The 23862-nt window shown below is 38.9% G+C and overlaps 2 protein-coding genes across 7 annotated transcripts in view; one reads left to right on the forward strand and one right to left on the reverse strand.

The window, feature by feature from the left end:
- The window catches only part of LOC146487164 (uncharacterized), an 81449-nt gene that overhangs the window by 31772 nt on the left and 25815 nt on the right, over positions 1–23862 (forward strand). Inside the window, exons 1-3 of one of the 6 annotated variants that reach the window (XM_085086136.1) lie at positions 10579–11394; positions 15810–15845; positions 16309–16380. In XM_085086136.1, coding sequence (XP_084942262.1) covers positions 16323–16380 — 58 coding nt within the window. In that variant the 5' untranslated portion in view covers positions 10579–11394; positions 15810–15845; positions 16309–16322. Of the gene's footprint in view, positions 1–10578; positions 11395–15809; positions 15846–15970; positions 16145–16308; positions 16381–16423; positions 17283–23862 lie in introns of those variants that run through there. The other 5 variants (XM_085086159.1, XM_085086144.1, XM_085086151.1 and 2 more) reach the window with 5 other exon arrangements.
- On the reverse strand, positions 2169–22689 carry LOC146487165 (uncharacterized). Its single transcript, XM_085086178.1, has 5 exons — positions 22261–22689; positions 8596–9013; positions 7090–7500; positions 6684–6743; positions 2169–3359 (listed from the first exon to the last, which is right to left on the reverse strand). Exons 2-5 carry the CDS (start codon positions 8956–8958, stop codon positions 2961–2963), a joined length of 1233 nt encoding a protein of 410 aa, XP_084942304.1. The 5' UTR covers positions 8959–9013; positions 22261–22689; the 3' UTR covers positions 2169–2960.

The raw sequence follows: 23862 nt of genomic DNA on the forward strand, positions 1-23862 counted from the left end.
TTCCATATAATTATAAGGTAGTAGCCCCACGCAAATTTGCGTATATCCGCGCGGGTTTATGACGTGAAGGGTGGCGCATATTTTTTTTTCTAAAAATAGATTTTTTGGTACAAGACATGGGGACGCGTGGACCCCATGCTTACGGTCTCCATCCCTGATTATGGCTCCTGGTAGTACTCACCACTAACAGTAAAACAACAACAACCTAGAAATGCGTGGCCATTGCAGTTATGTACTGTAAATGACTTAAACAGCTGCGAAAAGAAAGCCTTAACAACGTTAGCGATTGAACGAGATTCGAACCAATGACTCTGCGATACCTTAATTAACTGAGCTGTAGTACTGGCTGCGGGAATAGCAGCATTATGCGGGTGCATCATACGTGGAAATCCTCCATATTACGCCTAAAATACTGGGAGCTGCACATTTTCTGAATTTGTGATTGGCAAGATACCCATAGAAGTGAGGAGATGTCAGTGAAACATTTGAATTTCAATCATAGAGAACAGTATTGTTGGAATACTTGCAGTAACAACAGTTAGAAGTGAGTGTCTGCTTGCCGCTCTTGATAGTCTTAAGAGACCCTCGCAGTTCTCATTGTTTACCATATTGATCGCGTAAAAAAAGAAAAAACAACATTAACAGCACTGGTTGGCATGTGATTAGTGTGGGAGTAACTACCTACGCCATTGTGAAATTGCACTTGTTTGACTTTAATGTAATATATTAAACACGAGGTAGAGTGTTTCAAGCCATTTCCAAACACCGAGAATTTGGTTGAAAAAGAGGCGGTTGAGGGAGAGCGGAGGTCCTTGTATTACGACAGCCGTGGAAAACTTGAAGCTAGCATAGCGCAAAAGTGTTTGTACAAAAACCCAAATATTCTACTGTGGACAGATTTCAAGTTCCCGTTGAATGGAGCCATTTTTAACAAAAATGTTTATAACTGATAGTTAAAACGTTTCTCTGGTTGTAAAATTCATTAATTATTCATCAAAGTTATGACCAATCAATACGGTAGAATTTAAGTCACATGTACACCTCTGTAAACCCCAATACAAATCAATGAATTATTAGACGGTAGAATTAGCTTTTGGTACAAGCCCCTGCTCAACTAATTAGTATTCATTAACTTTCGTTACAGATCTCTACTGATTAAAATTCTAAACACAATACATTCAATTTATTGTTTCATTTCACAAGTACGATAAAATATTCGCGTCCGATCGATATCTGTAAACGCCCATACAGATCTCCCGCTCATATTTTATCTAATACTTAAAAATATGTAAACGTATAAAAAATCAAATGCTTACAAAAAAAATAAAAAGAAAGAAAGAAAACGACCCCGTTTAGCTGTTCCAGGCGAGGTCTGTGATTGGAAAACGAAACAATAGGTAATAGGATATGAAACAATAAACCCTCGTCTGAGAACAATAGCAGCTACAGGATGTAGGGACCAGTAAAAATAGAAGTCTGAAAGAGCTACGGGACGACCGAAAAAACACAACTTTTCGGCCAAAACTTCAGCCTTCATCAGAGGAAAGCGATAAGAATTTACAAAGTCTTGTCTCAAATGGAATGGATATGCACGTGCTTGTCAACAAGGCAAACATGCGGAGAGCAGCGAACATTTTGTACCCACCCAGAAAGCGGCTTCGTGGGGAAATACATGGCTGAAGGCTACAGAGATGCTCTATAGTACATCAACAATAGCCAGCTGAATTATAGAATTTTTGGCTTCACACTAATTACTGTGCACTGTTCACAGTGCCCTTTTTTCTTTGGTGGGACTTTTGAGACTTGTACGCTTCGATCGAACTCCCACCATCTTCGTTGTAACGGCGAGTATCAATGGCTTCTGATGCTCTCCATAGGATGATCGAAGGCCCCTGGCAACAACCATAAGAATTTCAATGCCGTGCTTGTTGTCCCCACTAACGACACCAAGTACACGAAAGATTCCGTAGGACCACACTTCTGCATGATATGGGCTGCAGCGTTGAAACAACGGTTCCTAATAAACCGCCCAAATAAAATTCATGATGTTGTTGCGCGGGGCGGGTCAGTTGTTCCTCGGTAAACGACCTGGTGTGTCAGGAATTCCTGCAGCCAGTTTCCGGTCTGCGAGGATTGGACGGAAATTACTAGTTATATCAACTTCATAGTGAAAGGTTAGGAAGCTCTTTATTCTTCCACTTGTTATGGTCAGCAATGGCAACCGTGGTCTTTTCCAGTATACAAATAGATATTAGAGCCTAATTGAACCTTTCCTTAATTTTTCGTCATTGCCGTGCAAAGTAGCTAAGAGTAGAAATCAAAACAAAAACAAAATAAATCATTCATGGACAGTACAATATTCTGCGTTATCTTCCATCTGAACAAATATTTCTGTATGAAAAACTACAACTGCTAACAATTAAGGGATTCATGATCCGATATTCACGCCATGTTAAAATGCGCGTTACAAGTATTAAGTATTTATTTTTTATTTATTTTATTCATAATCGTGCTATCACTATTTTCTTAACTTTGTCTATATTGCCATATTCTCTTATCATAAAATACTGTGCTCTAGTAAAGCGTACATCAGTCAATTGAGTAAAACTGATCGTCATACTGTATTGCGCTAAAACAAACTGATTGCGGTCAGACAATATGTTATCTGTCTCCGTTATCCTAAATGGGCTGACTTCTCGGCTATGATTATTGGTATATTTTTCTCCTTAAAAATCAAAAGGAATGATTTTCTTCCTTTAAGGCCTTAAAGGACAATACAGTCAAAAATAGAACGTTGTGGCTTAACTAAATCTCTCTCTCTCTTTTTTTTTTTTTTACCAACAAAATTTTTGCACTAAATAACAAATTGGGAAAAAAGAATCAACGTACTAAAAGTTTGTGATTACGGTTCAGTCAGGCAACAAATCGCTTGCTCCTTCCTAATAATCAGTGACGTCACTTCATGCCTGAACTTTGTGGCAAATATTTCCGATGTACTTGACATCCACGTATTTTCCTCTCTCTTCATGAATGACAAATGCAATTTTCAGTCCACATTCGGGACGCTTGCATTCACCAGCCCCTCTGAAAAACGGTGCAGAGTGCCTCTTACGGGAATTGGCCGATCTCACGTGGTTGTTCTTGAAGCGCAAATCGCACCATGGGTTGCTATTCTTCACTTTGATGGAGAAGATTCGGGTCCAGTCCCCACCTAGCAATCGCCCACCGCTAGGAAACGTACTGAGGGGAATCCTATCCCAGTCCTCCTTAGCGAGCTTGAATCGGGTTAGCTTCCCATTCATGGCCCGTCGGAAATATTCTTCTTCCTCAGAATCGTCAGAGTCTGGATCATCTTGGTTCTATAGCAAAGAACACAAATTGATAACTATCAAGTAATGAGTAGTTTTCAATTGATTGTCGTAAAACCAAAGCCAAAACAATTACTCTGACACCTACTACGCAAATAACCAATCAGAATTCGAAGCAAGCACATGTAACTGGCGGCAAGAGCGGGAGCAAATCGTAAACCTTTTTCACTGTCATTACAACCACTCACTGCCTTTACTGAATTAAGGTATGGGAGGCGAGATTTTGCGAAGATAGAAGGTCGTAAGACAGGGAAACGAAAAGTAGGACACGTCGCCGAAGGGGAGGTGGGTGGGTGAAGAAACATTCTGAAATCCCAGAACGGCGTAACTTGGCGATAAGGACCAAAGAGCAGGAATATTTTGCTTAAATAGGCAGATGAAGTCCCACGAGACATGGGTGGCATTGACTTTAAAACACCGAGGCGTTACAAACATACCAGCGTTGCACGCAGGCTGCTTTCGTGGTTATTTAGGCTATGTTCACAAGGGACCGTCCCAAATGGATCCGACCCTATCCTGGAACAGAACACTTCTGTTGACAAGGCACCGTTCCGTTTATTAACGTCAGGCCACACGGGACCGGTCCGTTATGGTTCTTTACTCAATCGAAGTAAGAAAAGCAGCTGTTTCTACCAGTTAAGCATCCGCAGAATACACGTTGGCGCCAAATAAGGCTAATTCGATAGAGGAAGGAGATAAAGCCTTCAGATAGACGGACGATGAATTATCCCTTCTCTTAAAAGTTATTACAGATTACAAAGCCTGTGAGGTTTCAAACGGAAAAGATTGGGAAACTGTTCAAAGAAAATATGAAGACATCATTGAAAGGTTTCTCGAAAGATATCCTTCCAAGATTTCCGATGGAATATTGTATTAACAGCCATTTGGACGACGGTCAGTTGCCTTAAGGCAGTTAAACCAAGAAGTATGCCGACCAAAACAACGGCTTTTTGCCTCCTCATGCATGTACTTCTAGACCGAAGCACGATAAATTCAACTAGTACCCAAGCTTAACTGTGCTGCTAGTACCAAAAGGAACTGGTCCAGGTGTTTACACGGTGGCAGATCCATTTGGGACCGAAACGGTTCCAAAACTGGACCTGCTTTTCTGGAGGTCCAGTTACCGGACCTGATCGGGAACGAATTGACAGTACGGTGAGCAGGTCCCGTGTAAACAAAAGGCCTATCCGTCACAATTTTTAGACCAAAACCATTTGGAACTGGTCCCGTGTGAACATAGACTTAGACAGTGAGTCAGAATAGGGATTGGTTTTGGTCCAATCGCCTCTCATGGCTTTACAAAGAGGTGCGACTTTGAATTGAACTTCTAATTTCATTGGACCTGTATATCACGCAGCTCTATTGTTTCACAGTTAGTGAGGGACCATTGTCTTTGTCGTTTGTTGATTGCTCCGCTTTTGTTTTTGTCAGCCAGTCCTGTGAGCTGCTCTAAGGGCTGCGTATTGCTCTGCTGAGCCAATCACAGAGCGAAGTAAAGTAAAACCAAAGCAAACGGAAACTACTTTCGACACCCAAATGAAAGCTGGTTAAGAAAAAAAAATGGTTACAAAATATGGTAAATGAAGCCAATACCTACAAAAATTTAAGAGTTACATCATGAGAACGCTACATCACTTTGGGAGACAAGTAGCTTAAATGTCGAAAATCTTATCTTAATTATTTAGTGGATGCTGTAATTCCGGAGTTTTGATTGGCTTAGCGGCGATGGTATATCAGCTGCAATACCATTCGCGAGAAATAACAGCTGAGATATTTTGATGGAAAATATTTTCAAAAAATAGTTTTGATTACATTTCAGGGGCGCAAAGAAAGGTTTTGGCGATTGCTTACGACAGTGTTGTCTCTAAAAGAAAGACTGGATTAAGGTCTGGCTGCCAGTCATCAAACAAATACATGTCACGTTAATGCAATATGTTGTGTTGAGTTGTGAGCGTTTGAATAGACCAATTTCGATATATTAAAATTCAGCCTGAAACAATAAAAATCACTGCGAGGCTTCAGGGAATAAACCCATATAAACTCTACAATTTATTCCCCGGAGCCCCGCAGCGATGTTATTGTTTCAGGCTGAATTTTAATATATCAAAATTGGGCTATTTGTTTAGCATCTTATTTCAAAGTTCTTCGTATTATTATATAAACAATTAAAGTTTTACAGTACATAACCAGAGAGAAGATAAAGAAAAAAATGCATACGACAGTACTTAATCCGGCATGAGAAAAATTTCCATTTCGCTCAAGGACAGATGAGAAAAAAAGACTACCAACAATTCCAGCTTATAGTCTTATGGAAGTGGAAGGGGAGAGGGGAAAAAAGAAGGAGTGGGGGGCATGATCGTGAAGGTTCTAGCATGGGCTATAGGAAAAATGGGTTTCGACTACATAAAAAACTCAAATAAAGTTTCATTACTCGATTTTAGTAGTTTCTCCATGTATATTTCTGGTAGAAAAGCTTGAAAAACGCTCCACTTGTTTCAAAGCTATGCAGCCAGTATTCGTTTAGGCTTAGTAACAAAGCGTCCCATGCGTAGGCGATAAGTGCACGAAAGTTAACTCATATTCCCCCCTGGGTAGGAACCAAACTCGATCGGTCGCAAGAAGCTCGTAAGAAGTTACAGTGCCCATCTCCATATAAGGAAGCAAATGGTGCCAGTGCCCCCGGGGGTCTGAAAAGGCGCTGCAAGTCACAGGTAACGAAGAGGTGTGGGAGAGATTTTGGTCAAGATGGTCAAGAGCTGCTACGAAGTAAGTGGATAGTTGGAAGATGTTTTCATCGTACTATTTCATTTTTTTGTTTTGAATCCCGTGCCATGGGGCGACAAACTAACTTCCTTTCAGGTTTTGAAATAAATAGCGTCCTTTAAAATCCATTTACTCCGGTTCAGTGCTTGAAAGCTGTTTCTAGTGTTCGATTTGTATTCAGCATTGGTTTGAATAACGATTGTTGCGATTTAACCGCTTAATTGAACATCATCCGACATTGAAGCCATCCGAAGGGGCCGGAGTTGGCGCTCTCTCGAGCTGAGAAGAAACTGAGATTCAACAAGTAATGTTTGGGAAAGTCCTAAATAAAATGTTATGTATGCAAACTTTTGCTTTGTTTGTGTGCTTCGTTTGAAAACGCATACTTTTCCATGCGGTTTCACCTGTTGTCCACACTAAAACGCGCGAAAACGCCCATGAAAGCGGAGACTTTTGAAAACGCTTCGTTTCTATAGCGTGGATGGATGAAAACAGAGAAGAGAAAGAGAAAGAGAAAGAGAAAAGAGAAAAATCTAAATTTCCAGTACTTACCATCTGGTTAGTTCTCCGCTCAGTGGAGATTTCCGAGGGCTTGAAAAGGTGGCCACCAATCTGTTTAAAATAACGTTTTTTACAATATAGCTGAGTTAGCACTGTTACAATCCTGTCACCCCTTTTAGAGTCAAATTTTGATTTTTTTGTTGGATCTTCACATAAAGTCGTTAACGGTACCGTTGGCTGGAAGCTACTGAAGAGCTATTGCTGGTCTTTCTTAACATTGGTATTTAGAAATTAAAAAACAACAAAGAAACAAAAGCAATCATAGTTTTACCTCTGCTTTTACGCAAACATGTTTAGGGTGAAACATTTTTTGTCCTGGGTCACAAGACTTCCTTCCTGTTCCTTTGGTTTTATTTCATTGTGAACAGTTAACAAGAAATTTCTTAGGCTCCTTTACCTGTAAAGGGACATGAGTCACAATCGAGGTTGCTTCATTCCCACGGTTCACGGGCGCCATAATTACACAAGGACGCTGGTTTTCCTCATCAAAGACTGCTAAGTCAGAAGAAACGTTTAAAGATGACACGTGGCAAACACAGGGGCACCTGGCAGGGCAACTGTAGTTATTACCATCAGCGTTACTGATTAGAGCGTGAATCAACTGCTGTGGACCCTGTTGGTATCCCCGTGGACGGTAACCACCACTGTTATTATATAACGGTTGATAGACCGCCGGTGCTGCACTGTTTTCGATTCCTTGCATCTGGAAGCTTGTTGTTTGCATCTGGTTACTTAAGTGGTACAGAGGCAATTTGGCTTTACAAGTCACATGACTTACTGGACCGTCTTCATCTTCAGACACGATTTCCTAAACAGGAAACGATAAATTAGGTGGTACCAGATTGATTAATTGATTGATTGATTGATTGATTGATTGTTTGATTGATTAGTCAAGACTCTTCTCTCTCACTCTTAATACAGTTGAATTATGAAAACTGAATTGTGATTAAATTATAATCATACAGTTCAAGCCAGCTAATTTTATTCCTGGATTAAATCGTCCACACTCAAAGTTTTCTTGCCTTAAATTCACATTCTTGTAACATTTGTGCAATTAGAGGTTTTCGCGAAAAATTACGATAACTTTAATAGATAAAGTTATATTGCTTTCCACTAAAAGGTTGACAGCAGTTTTTCCATAAAAAGAAAACCACAGTTTTAATTCTGTCGGAAATATTTCTCTTATCTTTTTGCGTTTTTTTTCTTTGTTAAGCTGTTGAAATTTCCACTTAACTGTACTTTTAAAACACCTGTCAGAAGGCTGTCATAACATGTCTTACCGAATTATATAACTTGTTGTATGGAGAAGAAGAACGCCTTAGGAGTATTACTAAAAAAGCCAATCGATCAGTAATTACTCAATCAATCAATCAATCAATCAATTAATCAATCAAGTAAGCAATCAACCAATCAACCAACCAACCATGCAACCAATCAATCAATCAATCAATCAATCAATCAACCCACCAACCAACCAATCAATCGATCAATCAATCAATCAATCAATAAACCAACCAACCAGTCAACCAATAAATTAATCAACCAACCAACCAATCAATCAATCAATCAATCAATCAAATACGGGAATAATTTTCATGCTCCATAAAATACTGAAGCCCGGTGACTCATCCTTTATTAGATAGATGTGGATTGGAAAGCATGGAGAGGAGATAGTGCCCAAGAGCAGTAACACCCTAACGTAACGGTAATGATACGTTGTTCACTGTAGGGAAACATTTAAGCTAAAATATCTACAATGAAATGGTAGCTAAAAAGTTGGAGAAATAGCCACACATTGGCGGACTCCACTGTCATCTCAGGACCTTAAGTTTAAGTTGTTCCTTGGTCCTTGTTCCTGGTGATTTCATTGAGCTATACATAAGCACTTGGATAAGATTCTCACCTCTATCTCTACAGGGTACATTGACCTGAAAATGCGCTCCTGGATCATAGTACCAACTTCTGTCATCGGTGGCAGTTGAACAAAGCGCCTATCAATCTGGTTCTCGCTGAATTCTTCATAGAAATCGTCAGGTAAAGATCCGCAGACATTGGTTATTTTTATACAACCCAAAGGGTCTGTATAGGGGTTTGGACCCTGCGGCAATGGAGCGGTGTGATGATAGGTCGCTTGGGAGAATGACTCTCCTTTTTCCTGTTTCACAGGCGTCCCACTTGTAATCATTAATGCGTAGTGCTGGTTATTTTCAGTGGTGTCTACATCCATCTTCCAGTCACAATCAAATAATTCTTTAAAAGAGAACATCTCAAATTCTTGTGCCTTTTAACACCAACGTTAAAGCGTTGAAAAATAGAGAAGTCTGTAAAAGAAAATTAAAAAACAATCAATCAATAACATGTCATCATTTTTGTCCCCAGTACCGCGACCCTTTTGGCCAGCGCCCATTCTCGTGCCCAGAGTCCTCTGGCTCTTTGGCTTACGGTTGCTCGCCAGGAGAGACTCTGGAGAATTAAAAAAAAGAAATACATTTTACTTTTTCATCGTGAATTTTAAACGGAAAAACTCTGAAGAAGCACTGGCGTTACTTTCAAACTAGGCAAAGTTTGTGAACTTTGATGTTTTGCTTCAACATGTTTTACAGTTTTCGTCTTGTTCAACCAATGAAATTGTTTAAAGCATTCTAACAAGGATTGTGATTGGCTTATTTTAGCGTGATTTATGAGGGAGATGAGAGTACAGATGCACGCTGACGCCACTACTGTTCGTTTGGAAAAGAAAGTTTGTTTTGAAAATGAGCGTGAATGCGTGGAGAAATAAAATGATTCTTTATCATAAAACAAATGAAGAAGCCTCGACTGTCCTTTGTGCTGTTGTAAAGCACTTAGGAAGCGGCTGGAGCACTCAAGAAGTAGGGAGAAACACTCGACTACGTACGTCTCGTGTTTCAACGTACACTTCTTTCGTGCTCAAGACGCTTCCTGCGTGCTTTTTACAATAGAACAAAACACGGTCGAGGCTTCTTTATTTGTTAAATCGATCGTTTTCACGGAAAGGTCAAGTTCCTACTAATTTAACTCAGACAATACCCAGTGCACGTTCTCATCACATGAGCTTCAGCTGCCTGTGCTTCGACGCCCACTCATAGACGATCAAAGGTCCGCTTTTTGTGCATGAGTGGTCATGCCTTTTGTTTTTGCTATCTGGTTTGTTGAATAGGGATCAAATCCACCATAAGTAATACAACAAGTACATACTGTGCTGACCTAAAGAATTCCCTATCCGAAGCGGATTTTGCTCTGTCACTGGCCGGTAGTCCTCATATGAGTACCGGAACATGCACATATTCCAGCGGTTCATTTATATCCTCATTGTAGTTCTCTTTTTTTTGTCAACGATCGCTGCTCAGTTTTAAAAATTTGGATTCTTGCTATTTGACCTACCTACTTACCTAATTATCACCTTTCTAGCATTTATTTATTGGTTTTCATAAAATTTAAGTTAATTTGGATGGTTTTCTCCAGTTTTAAAGAAATCGAGGCTTCCAAGATAGTAAGATAGTAAGCTGATCCAAGATGGTGGCTTTTCAAAATAAATGTTATATGTCACTAGGTGATATGTTTTCAGCAATGGTTCAATGGCAAGGATCCATTATTGATTTCCTGTTTTGTCTCGTGATTCGAGGCAGATTCTTGCCAACAAGGCTTTGTCTCACGGAAACTTTAAAGACATCGGGTCATGGCTGTGAATTTCTGGCACTGACATTATCAGAAAAAACGATCAGTTGTGTGCGTCGGCTTGTCATGTAAAACTCTCATGTGTCAACTCTACTGAAATTAACCCCTTAAGCTTCAGTATCAACATCCAAATTCTCCTAATTGTTCCACATATATTCCCTTTGGTACCAGTTGGGAGAATTTGCTTAAATACCCATGCATTTCATGTTTGTTGATCATGCCTTTCATTCTCACTAAATACATGTTTGATCAAGTAGTGATGTCTAAGGGAGAAACCTGATGCTGATCACTATTGGGGCCCTGCCCAAAGAACGCAAAGAACGATGAGCAGTCGTTGGACCACGACAAAAAGCATGTTCTTGCTTCTGCATGGAATGATCGTCATACGGTTCCTTAAAGTCATATATACGACAAATATAAGGACGTGGCATGGCATATTCAGAAGGGCAAGAAAGTGTACGGATCTTATAGACTTGTAACAGGAATTTCGTATTCCGGATAACTGAAGGGAGAACTTTAACACCCAGCGTCCACACACATAAGTATATCTCGCCGTAAGCTTGATGCCGGTTTGACCAGCTAACCACGATAGCGCAATTAGAAAGCGCAAATTAACTGATTTTCAGTTGCCGGGCAACTGAATCAGTCACCTTGGCTCTATCGAACATTAACTGAAGTTACATGTTTACTTTGGAAGCTTACTTGCCAGCGAAATGGCAACTGAAGTCGGCTGTTGCCTCGACCTAGCCAGTACTACATGGCCTAAAGTCATTTGGAGCATTTGCTGTTAGTCGATACGAAAAATTTGGCTGCCTTGAAGATATCGCGTGGAAAGAATCGTGCAACTTCCAAAGTTGTGGTTGACATCAGTTTATTCAATGCACGTGGCTTGGCTTGCTACTGCTAACAGAACACGAAAGTTGGAACAGCGAAAGCAACAAAAATGCAACTTGGAAAAGCTTAGCAGAGAAGCTACAGTCACCGCATGTCATCATTTTGTTGTAAAGCAAGCAAATATACGTTTTCTTCTCTCCTCACTTGTAGACAATCAGTACTTGTTAATTGTTGAATGTTAACATTCAAATGTATGTAGCCATAGTAGTTTTAAATGGGTGAAATTTATTTGTTTCATCTCAGTTTTTAATTCATACTACATGGTTTTTGGATTACACTTTCACAAAATGCTGCAGATTTATTTACTCAAATGATGGCATTCGAAAAACAAAGCCTTGTGGCCGAAATTAGAAATGTGACTGAGTAATTTATGACTGATCACCGCTTGACACCGAAATGACCTCACAAAAGAGACAGTACCGAATTATTCAGCTTCAAACTATTGCCTGTACTGTCACAACTTTTCTTTCAAAATAGAAGAGCTTACTAGGATTTACTAAGTGTTTCGAGCTTCACGGGAAGAGATCTACCTCGCAGAGCAACAGCGCAAGAGGAAAATAAAACAAAAATGATATAAAAAGATAAAGATGAAGTAAATATATAATTTAAAAAAAATATTGAGTTAATGATCATTTTGGAAATTGCAGCTTCCTCTCTTAAAATACTAAAAGACCTTGTATGAGGGTTTCAAAATTATCAACCAGTATTTTTTTTTATCTTTTTGTTACTCCACTTTCTTTGAAACTATACCATGACTAACACAGATTTCCAGACCGATTCAGTGAAGGCCGTGAACTCAGAATTTAGACCCTGTTCGAAGTTGTCAGTTCTCGCTCACGTTATATTTAAAGGCAAGAAATTGTGTAGAAATAAATAGAGCCCAGAAGATATTTGTTTTAAAGCGTCCGGCTTGGAATGAAGTTTGCTGCATAAATTGTTGGATAGTCGCAGAACAACAAATAGTAATCGGTGAATATGCTTATATTGAATGTCCAGAAAGGCACGCTAATGAGACTCATGAACTGTATGATAGACATCACAAGGTGGCCCCTAACCTTAATTCTTATTAAAACACAAATAATTCTGTCAAACATGAAGTAATGTGAAAACGACAAAAAGGTCTGTTTTTTTATGAAGTACCCAAATTCAGGGTAAGGTGTATTTCTGGACATAAGTGTATATTGGAGATATATTGACATACTTAAAAGAAAAATAATTTTAACCACATCGAGATCAAGTTTTGTGGAAGTTGTAAATGAAGGTAGCCCAGAAATAATTGAATATGCGGGTTGTTGAAGAATTGTTCCATTTGCTGGCCATTGACTAGGTGAGGTGATTGGCATGTTTATACTGCTAAGGATTTTGTTATAATTTAGTCCGAAAAACAGGTCGCAAATTTGACAGACAATTTGACAAATTTGACAGGGCGCAAATTAGATCAAATTCTTCTGACAAAGACCGGAACACAAACACAGCTTGCATGCTTCTTTGATACACAGTCGTGAACGAGAGTTTAAGTGGGTTATTTACAGAGCTCTGAAAGAAAAACCGAGACGAAATGCTGAAGGAAATGTTTTTGTAACACAGTTATTCTCTTTTCCTTTACATCTTTTCACGTCGTATGGTGATCCGAATCATGATTTTCTGTAATTCCCTAACCTTGAATTATTTATACTATTGCGTTTGTGCCTTCACTGAAGCACTGATGCCATTAAATGCGTTTAACAATGATAGGTATGTGCCAAAAAAAAAAGCAACATGTTTTGATATGTGTAGAGTTCAAACTTGCGCGATATTTCCAATAAAGGCTTCCCCCGGAACTTTACTAAGACGTTGAAATGAAAATCGCATATTAGGTTTACAAATGGATGGAAATTAGAGAAGTTTTTTTGGTATTTATTTCTAGAATATGATTTGCTGTTTGATTATCGAATTTTAAGTTTGATTCTACAGCCAGTACAAGGCCGAGCCGGAGGTCTATATAAAAAGGGGAAATAAACCTGGGGGGTGGTATTATTGCACAGCTTTTTTCGCGACCGATTATAGCTACAGAAGAATTCTCAGTCGTCTTTTGTGAATAAACTTCAGCAACTATGTTCACAATACGCGATTTATGGAAGAAGAGGACGATTCGAGATAAGTTTGCGGTGGTGAAAACATTTCATTAGCTAGTACTGTTACAAGAAATTAAATGCCATGAATTGGATGTAGAAGTGCAGATAGATTTATTAATAGAGAGCTTGCTTCAGTTGTAGTATCGACTGTTGCTCGCTTTCTGACTCTGTTAAACTTTATCATTCGTTTTGTGGCTTCATAAATTCTTCCCAGTTGACTTTTATTTAAATGACTGTGACTTTACCAACGCTTTACAAAATAGTGTTTGGGTCATAGTAGCACAAGGACATTAATTATATGCTTTTTTATTATCAGTGTTTATTATTTGGGAGTAAAAGCATAGACCACCGAATTTTTCGGTAATATTCAGTTGTACAAGTACTAGCGTTCAGTGACTATTGGAGTCAGGTGACTCCTACAAATGTTTTGGGATATTTTTTTAAGAAGCTGGTACTAAAGTGTATAGCATGAATACTTGTGCGATTTTTGCATCGACTTATATATTGTATTGTGATGCCATAATTAGGACACCGAGACCTGCTTCTGCGCTGGTGTGTTGCACGTTTGATAGAAACATTTCATCTCAGCCTACAACTGCTAACTTTTATTCGCTTTATAGTAATTTTCATTTGAAGAATTTGTAGTAATCAGTGGTGTTTACCCTTCTGACCGCGTTGCAAATGTCAAATCAGTCAAATGATTGTGAGCTGCAGTAACTACTAAAAGAATCACAATCAACAAGTTTCCTCTGTACTCAATCGAAAACTTAACATGGTCTATTGGCTAAAACTTCCCTGCTTTCTTTATACAGCATGTAAACAAAGTCATGATTTTATGAATAACTGTAGAAACATTAACATTGTTAGCATAGCAGAGTGTAATCTATAATCGAATCCCTTGAATCACTGCAGTATCACAGCAGAAATGTTTCCAAGTGCTGTAACTTAATTTGTTGCTGGCTGGAAGCCCAAAAGAAACATTGATCTAGCCGACGCCGTAAAATGAAGTTTAGTTCGAAACAGTTGGCCCAGCACTCAACATAACAAATCGATAGTGTAGGTGAGCAGTTCTATTTCCGGAATGCCGGAGGACAGTTTTTGGACAACATGGCGTATGTCATGCTGGAAATAGGGAGTTGTAATTAGGACTACTTAAGAGTTGTTTTTAAACTAATTGGACTCAGTTGCCATTAAAATATTAAAACTTTGTTGGCCCGCTATGCTACATTTTAAGCTGACAGATTTTATGTAAAGCAATCGAATAGCTAAAGTGTAAGGTTTACTTGCTCTTTGCAGAGTTTAGAATGAAATGACTTTAATAGATGAAATTTAAAATGATCAGAATTAAAGAACACTGGATTTGACTGCTCATAAAATATTGCTGTTATTTTCAAAGTCAGACGACTTTAGCTGTCGTAACCAACACCACCAGAGCAATGATATAGTCGGCAAAATGCGGAGCGTTGATTCTTGTTATATCATATATTGAATTGGGCCAATTTATGGCCTGGAATCCACTACCACGGTGAAAGGGATCCCTCGATCCGTATAATGTGGGATATATCTATGCGAAGAATTTGAACCTTGCCGCACACCTTGCCGCAAAAATTATTTTAAAAACGGACACCTTTTTAAAAATGTTTCCAGAGTAGAAGCGAGGCTTTTCTCTCAAACGGTTCCCAGAGGGATTTACGCGTTTTCATATTCAGTGTTGTCTCTGTACGGGCTCCATGTAACACAAATTAAGGCGCGAGGAAAACAGGTAGTTTATGCCCCATTGTCTTGTTCAGTGGTGTTTAGATAGAAAGTGAGATGGGTGGAAACTTTCATATTAAGAAGTATTACTAAGTACTGCGTGAAGAGCCTGCCGTGACATGACAACATATAATCAGGATGAGTCGCTTGCGAAAGCGCGTTGTTATCTACACTGACCTCCTGAAGGAGGAAAACATATTACAAAAAAATAGTTTTTATTAGGACTGTTTGTTGGGTATATGATTTGTCGCTTGCGTGGCTCAAAGTTCATGTCAATTGATGTTGGAAAAGGAAGATTCTTTTGTCTCAAAACGGCAAACTTTCTTCTCAGGATCATCTGGCTCTAAAAGGATGATATAATTACGACTCTTCTTAGGTTATAATCTTCATGATCGGGTGGAAATTCCCTTGTATTTATTTTTTCGTACTTTCAATCTCTCGTTTCTCCTTTGTTTATCAGAGTAGCTAAATTGAACTGATTCAGGGGCAAGCGCGGACGGAGAATGTACTTCAATCGTTGATTTCAAGTCGAAGATGTGAAGAACCAACTAGAATTCCATTCAGTGAAGCTCTCCGTGAGTTTTTTTTTTTCCATGATTTAGGATATAGTTAGCTTCATTGACGAATTCCTTATTAGTTCATTATTTTTCCTTTGAAGATCGATCTGCGGAATGATGCCGTGATATAACAAATGGTATGTAAGATTACAATGTTTTGCATTCATTTGATTGCCCATTAAGTGTTGACCTAATAAAATCTGACTTCGAAAGGATTTAAACATCAATTGAAGTAGCTTAATGCTATTTAAACTTCCTTGCATTTTGGTTCCATTAAATCTATTATTGTTTCACGATTGACTATTTCCTTTTGATATTTCCGTTGCAATTATGAAATAAAATGAAATGAAATGAAACAAAACAAATTCATTTAATGTAATTCTGAAGCTGCGATGTCGCCTCCATTCCGCATGATGGAAACTTGGATGGATTATAGGTTAGTGAGCCTTTTGGTCTCCATATCCTTTGTGTAGATACAACCCGACGGCAGAAAATACGTCACTTGTCCCATCCCCATGTGTGCAATCCGACGGACAAAGTTCAATTTTACAAAAGACGACAGATTTCTCAACTCAATAAGCACTTACTTTCTTATTACAGGGAGGAAGACTAAAATGGTGGATGTTGTAAATACAGCAAGATGTCCGGCGTCGAAACCTAACCTACGCAAAGGTAAGCAGATATTTCTAAAACAAAGAGCAATATACGCTCTCGCAGCCCCATGAAAATTGCAAGACTTTCATTGATGGTTATAACCATCTTGTAATTTTGACGAGAGTGCCGTTTGACTTTTGTACCTTACTCTGTATACAGACAACAGGTAATTTTCCGACAGCACCAGGTTGTATAAACCAAACCAGACTTTAGTAAATCTTTGATCGACTTTTTGTATGATCGCGAATTATGCGCAATGTGTTTAATGCCGAAGAACCTGTTCTTGTTAACCATCGGAAAGAGAGACGATTTTTATTTTTATTCAAGATGATTGGTGTGGCTGAATTATAATTTCTCAAATAGTTCAAACAACCTGATTTATCATCTGGTTTACGCAGCATGTGAGCTAACTCTCTTGTATGTGAATAAATTTTTTTTGGGAAAGGTATAATTGCACGGTCAAATAGCCTAACTGAATCCCGATGCTTACTGGGTTAATTGAACTCACCTTTCGTAGGGAAAGATTGTTTGGATAATTGATCTGCATTTTTCTAGCTCGCGTGATTACCCATTAAGTCAAAACTTTTTTCTGAGGTTAAATTAAGTTATTTTACTTGCCGCTTTTTTCAGTCCTTGATGTTTTTGGTTAAGTAGAGTATATTTTATTGTAGTTTAGGTGGCGGTGCACTATTAAAATTTAACAGCCCGAACTTAGGCATCGACAAAATCAGTGCTGCTACGTAACTGAACCACATACAGCCACCTCTGTAGCGACGGACGGACGGACGAGAAGGAGGAAGGGTCGCTTTTTTTCAGATGTTTAGATAACTCAGAGGATGAACCAAAAAGCTATTTCCCGGTAGAGCAGTACTGCTGACTACGAAGATTCCATGGAAATAAATGCATGCTCACGGACTGAGGTAAGCGTCTTCCTCATCCGCAGCCGTGATCCAAAACGTGTAATCAGTGGAAAAATGGCTACAGGTTGTGACGCTTCCAAGAAGCTATAAATTTGTCGTGATGATGATCTTGCAATTTGCAATGCTGGTCCTTGTAGATTGAATAACTTTGATAATTCAATAGACAATGAAAGGTAAATGAAGGCTAACTCGATCGTTCTGGCTGGCCCTGAACAGCAAGAGCAAATGGTTTGTAATTAAGCTTATAGATAGTCCACTTTCACTTTCGATTTCACAATTTGGAATACTTGTTTAATTTTCCCAAATGTGTTAAGGTGACTTTAAATTTATAAAAAAAAAACTCACTTTATTGGGAAGGATTACCCAAGGACAGTGGACATATTCGTCAATTTGCGGGGTACAGTAGCGGTCATCAAATGACTTTATTCATCACGGTCGACTCATTTACGCAGCTGCCTTTCTAAAATTTTCACTGGTTACCTCATTTAAATTCATGCCATCTACATCGTCTAAATGTACAAAAAGTAGTCGTGATTTTAAGCCGGCAATTTCTCATGGAGCTCCACGAAACATTACAGTGGAAAATAAAACGTACGTTTCATCTCCAAATAGAGGAAACATTAACAGGACCGTATGCTAGACTCGATTCGTCGGATCTTCAGGCTTTTCTTTTTGTCCCATGCCGTCTTGACAAGCTAAACATTTCAGCTTTCTCGATACAAGAACTTTCTAAAATTTAAGACATTCGTTAGGTACAAGCAGCTGGATCAAAATGACAGCTGGGAAAAGACTATGAAATGTTGCATTGTCGACTGTCTGACAATGGCTATCATAATGTCTTTTGCTGTATCCGTGATCATACGTATAATCAAGTTGATGGTCAACTACAGATAGACGCATTAAGTTCACCAATTTTTGCTGGAGTAATCTTTTAATGTAGAATTTTCTTGCAAAAGCAAATTAAATTAGTGTCTCATTTTATAGTATGTCTGTTGAAAGACGCTGAAAACTCGTGAACTTGCAGCATCAAAGTAACGATTTGTTGTACAAAATACGTAGATCACATGTGTAATTGTCACAGTTTATTACTGATTGTGGAAACGAATACACAGAATGTATAATCAATGACACGAAGGAGAAACCTTGTGAACTGAAATAGTTCTCAAATATAATTTTTGCGTTCTAACTACTGTAATCAAGATTTCAGAGCATTTGACGCTTACTGTCATATTGTAAAGGATCTAAAACCAATTTATGGAAGGTTTAATACTGTAACACGATCTGTTGGCAGTCGGTTAACTCACTGCGGCATCGCGTTATGTTCGAATCGGTTCGATTTGGTAAGGAAGTTCTGAAACAGGCTTAATTAGACCAAAGTCATACCCCAATCTTGAAAGAACGAAATTGATCATGTTCGTAACCTAGAAACCCTAGGCCTGGTAGGCTCTTTCAGTTTTGTTTTGTTTTCTTGGTGGAGGGCTTTCTTTAAGTTTGCTTCTTTTCATTAATAGAACTGATCACTTTCAATTAATAGTATTGTGTGCGATAGTTGAAAAGGATCAGTTGTAGATTCTAACTTTGCAACTAACCTCCATAAATTGGAAAATAGATTTTAGAAAACAAGTTAAAATACGATAGCTTCCTTCCTAACAGTGTAACAGTTAGTTACTGAAAACCCATGCCATATGACTTTCGAAGTGAAGTTAAAGCTCGTGTACCCCTGTCAGAATAAGCAGTAAAAGTTTGCTTCCATTAGATCAATTGAACACACTTGTTCGTTGTGATAAATCCACAGATAATTATGGACACGACTCCTTGGAGTTGTAATGTTGAGTTTCTGTCAATGTTAACACAAACTGGATTGACTTTCAGTTTCGTGCGCCTTGAGTGTATTGTCTCCCAGTTCTAACATGATCAGGGAATTTAATGACAACGCCGGGTCAGCGATTCCGTCAAGTCTTCAGCTGTTTTTAAACCAGTGACTACTCCAAGTTAATTCAGCAAGCAAGCCGATTTACTTTCTACATAATTAACCAGTAACGCTATATTCACCTTTTGGTGGATGAATGCTCCAGTGCATGAGCACAAAATGGTGTTACCCAAAAACAGCCCTTCGATTTACCGTGCACATTTTCCTCACTTTTCCCGCGTTAGTCTGATTTCATGAGCAGTCAAGATCTTGCTAAGTAGTGTTGTGAATCATAAGTTTTACTCGAATTGTTACTGACACCGCCGTTTTTAAACCCACAATGAAGACCGGTCAATGAAGACAATTTAGCTTCTTGTATCCATACATTTCTTTGTTTGATCAACGATTGTAACAGGCTCTCATGCACTGGCTATGGCATTCTCTTCGTGATTGTGTTAACGATACATACTATACATAGAGAGTGAGGAAGACAGAGAGAAAGAAAATCTTAAATCCCAGTTAGGTGCTCGAATGGATAATTGCGTTGAATCTATACCAGAAAACCGAAACAAGCTGATTGATCATCGGATAGCCAGCGAAGTTGGCACACTGAATGTCACGGGAACATCCGGTAAAGGAATTTCCACAAGCAAATCTTAAGAATGATTGAATTGGAGAATAGCTTCTCCACGTTTCACTGAGCTTAATTAGTGCAGCTTAAATTATGATGATGAACACAACTTCATTTTACCCATAGATTTTTCTCAAGGTTGTGTATATCAGTGGGATCAAAAGCTAATGGCCTCTAATTTAAGTAGCACGCGATCAAGGAACGCGGCCGTGTGTTGCTATTCTTCACTTTCAGTTACGGCACTGGTCTTTTTGTGAAGGAAGAGCAAGAATTAGAAAAGAACTAATTCCAAGCTCAGTGTCTAACCAAATATGAGAGAATAATTCAGCGAAAGGATGAATTATTTAATCGAGCAGTGTTGATAAGCAAGATTTTTGGCATATTCAGGGGCCGGGCAATTAATGATTCCGGAATAATAAACATCCGTGAACTTAAGACCCGGAAAATCTCGAAAGGACTTGCAATTTATTGTGGATCTGTAATGTCCTTCCTTGCAGATTTAAGTACGTTTGGAACACTTATTTCAAATTAAACTGGCAGGTAGTTCAGCACTAATAATGAATGGTAACTAAAAGCTATATCTGTTGCTGTTAACTTAGTCACGTAGCTTAATTGTCTTAATTGTCTAACAAGGGAATGCTTTGCTTTCGACCTCAGACACGACTGATAGAATGCTTCTTGCTTCCTCGACAGCGTGAAATGTGCCTTATTATGGAAATTAGCTTTGTGAGGCCTGTTTCATGGTTCAGATAAATACCCCGATAGGATTAGGCAAATACAATGAAGAACTTACTATTCCGCAATCCTTGGGATCATGAGGCACAGCAGAGTTCAAATAAAAATACGTAATCATTCCAATCCACTGGCAAAAAGAAACCGCTACAAACGGTGAATGCGCCATTTTGAACTAACGTTGTAAAGTTTCAGAAATTCAAGCTGAATTGACTGCGCAGGTCAGTTCCCGCTAAAATTGATCGTCTAATTCGATTCTTTCGTCAAACGTTGTGTGGAGCCTACAGTAGTGTTTGAGAAGAAAGCTAGGGGTTCGGCTCCACAGCAACATGTATGGACTGTTGGTGCTAAGAATAGCAAGCTTTGTCACGGAAATGGTCATCATTGGTAGCTGGGATCTCCACAGGTTTGATTATTACGACCATCGATGAAGCCAACAGGTACAGACAAGAGTAAGAACAAGACCGGATCGAAAACTCTGTCACAAGATCAATTTAATGTTCGAAGGTGTGTTGGGCATCTTAACATAACTTCAATGGCTACTTCCCTGATAGCCTGAAACCCTGCTAGGCTCCTGTTGGTGCCTTTGTTGCTGCGTTGTTTTCATCGAAGAAAACCACATAGTATTTGGTGGCATTATTGTACAATGGCAAATGTTAACCCTAGTCGCTGACCTCCGCAAGAGTACAAGCGGAGTGGAAACGAATAGATTTTAGAATGCTGGATAACATTTAGAGCCACAATCTGGATTAATCATTCCCGCCAGAGTTACTAGATTGTAAATTCACGAACATTCACGTTTTTTAATAGTTCTTTTTTCTGTCACGAACAAATTATATATCCGTCTGTCATGGGATAGCCTTTCTGGTAAAAGAAATATTTAGCATTTACGTATACTCACTGAATATATGGCTCTTTATTGTCTCTGCTATCTTCAATGTAAAACGTTTCCAGTTGCCAAGGAAAATGCCAGAAAAATCTCAAATCTAACCCGTGTCAATCTCAACAGCTAACCCGTATCAGTATGATGTTACTTCGTATTATTCGAAGATGTGTGGAAGGATATTAAATCTACGTGCAAATCTATATTTTCTATACTAGTGCGCAGAAAGATGAGTATGAACATTTACAAAGGGACGGTAAACGAAGGTTTTTCTTTTCGTGACGATGAACTGGGGCTGTTCAGACTACGGTTGGAACGCTCAGCACCACCTTTAAGTACCAAGGAACTGTTTTGCAGTATTTTCCAGCATTTTGGAATCGGTGATATTGGAAAAAATTATGTCATAATCAAAACTTGAAACTTTAAACTGGATCTTTCGCCTGATCCGGTTTCCGCCCCACATGCTTTTGCAAACTGTACTAGAGAAATTTCAACCTCAATCGTTGCCACCAAGCAGGGAGAAATGCAAGCTGTTCTTCGTAACCGGAGCATGAATTGTTTTCAGACTGTTACTGTTCAGTTAACCTTCCTCAGCTTAAAATTCTTTAAGCTTATCCGCAAAGTTTCATCTATGTACTATTATTCCCTAATGAAGCTTTTGCAGTCTGTATTACTAAAATTAATAATGGCACTAAAGCTCGATTCATGGTATTTTTTCTTCACTTTTTTTTCTATCCTCTGGCATTTACTGGGAGAACGAAAACTCAGACCCAAGGATATACGAAGGTCGAATGGGGATATTAATTATCAGTTTTACTCTAACCTGCGTTTGTCAGCAACGAAAATTCACTGTTATGATCCTATCCTTGCGTAGCAAGGTGTCACTTCATTAACAGCTGTGTGGTTATGGGTTAGTTTGCAACGTCTCCAGTAGGACCCCTTACGCCAACTACTGTCAACTAATGTCAACTACTGAGGGACCTGACAATAAACCCACGTGTCTAAGAGCATAAGGTGTATGTCGCGAAGAGCCCGACTGAGAGTGCCTAAAATTTTCAAAGGAGCTACAAACGAGCATTTACTGTCTGTATTACAATGCACTCACGGCCAGAAAGGGTTTGATGATGCTAGATGGAACACAGTTGTTTTGAATCAAACTTTAGTGTTTCATTCTAAGTCACTGCGGGCTCATTTGCTAAGGCTAGTCAGTATGATAGGACCGATGGTTTCCTCGCTTTTTGTAGGGAGAGAGGGGCGGGGCGGGGAGGATATATCAGTGTTATTAAGGAAAGAGGGAAGCGTCAATGTGCAACATTAAGTACTGTCGACTTTGACTATGTTTCCTGCAGCTTGATGTGTCGCAAGTCTAGCAAGTTGAGCGCATACTTTACCCTTTTCGAAACTTGTCTTGCAACAAAAATTGCGGTGTGAGCTACAGGGAAACGTAACTACAGCGTAGTTCAAAAAATCTGTTGTACACCTCAAATTAGGGCCGTTTCTGTGAGAAACATACTGTGCTATTGCTGCTCTTTTATTAAATTTGTGTCCAAACAGTCAATAATTTCAATGGCTAAAATGAGTCTTAAAGAAAGTTGGAATGGCTTTTGAAGCCTATGTTGACACTCATGAATAAGGACAAAAATGCGCCTAATGTCACGGTTCGAAATCCGTGTGCACCCAGGCAAGAGCTAAAGTAAGTCCCAGAGAGGACTGGGAGGGTCTTTGGTAGGAATGTTTAATGCCCCAAATTGTGACCAAAACAGGACAGGCTTTCTCCAACTTAACACAGTACCAGCTTCATCTTTGCGTTGTTACTTGCAGGAAAACTTTACTCGTGTAAAATGATCCACCAAGGATGGAACACACGTTTTCAGAAACTCTGTGTTGATTTCTAGGTTCAAAAAACTTATCGTCTGTGTTAAGTTGTGGTGTTGTTTGATTCAATCAGATTAGACTAGTTGTCGTCATGCGTAATCTTCAGTCTGGTTGACTTCATTGTTTCGCTGCATTTTTAGAATTTTAACCTTTCCGCTTCAAATAGGGACATTTTTCACAACAAATAAAATTTTCTGTTAGCAACTCACATTGCATCCTTGATGCTTATTGCTAAATCAGGTTACTTTTTAGTCTCATCCGGTGGGAATTCGATGAACTACAAAATCAGTTCACTGAGAAGTTCCAACAGTAAAAATGTAACTTAGTGGCCAAAACATGCATATTTAATTTTAACGTGGATTTGTCATACGAACGAGCAAAGCACTATGCAAAGCACTTCATGGTAGCTATAAAATCTGCACATTAATTACGCGGGATGCCCTCGATGAGGACCGTGTCAAAATTTTCGGTCGCGTTCCTTCCTTTTCTTCCTCGTAGTCACAACCTGCAATGAATAAATTTATTGAACCTGAATTAAATTATTTTCTCT

The sequence above is a fragment of the Pavona decussata genome, unplaced genomic scaffold (assembly GCF_977016875.1).
Source record: "Pavona decussata unplaced genomic scaffold, jaPavDecu1.1 SCAFFOLD_16, whole genome shotgun sequence".
NCBI classification, from domain to species: domain Eukaryota; kingdom Metazoa; phylum Cnidaria; class Anthozoa; order Scleractinia; family Agariciidae; genus Pavona; species Pavona decussata.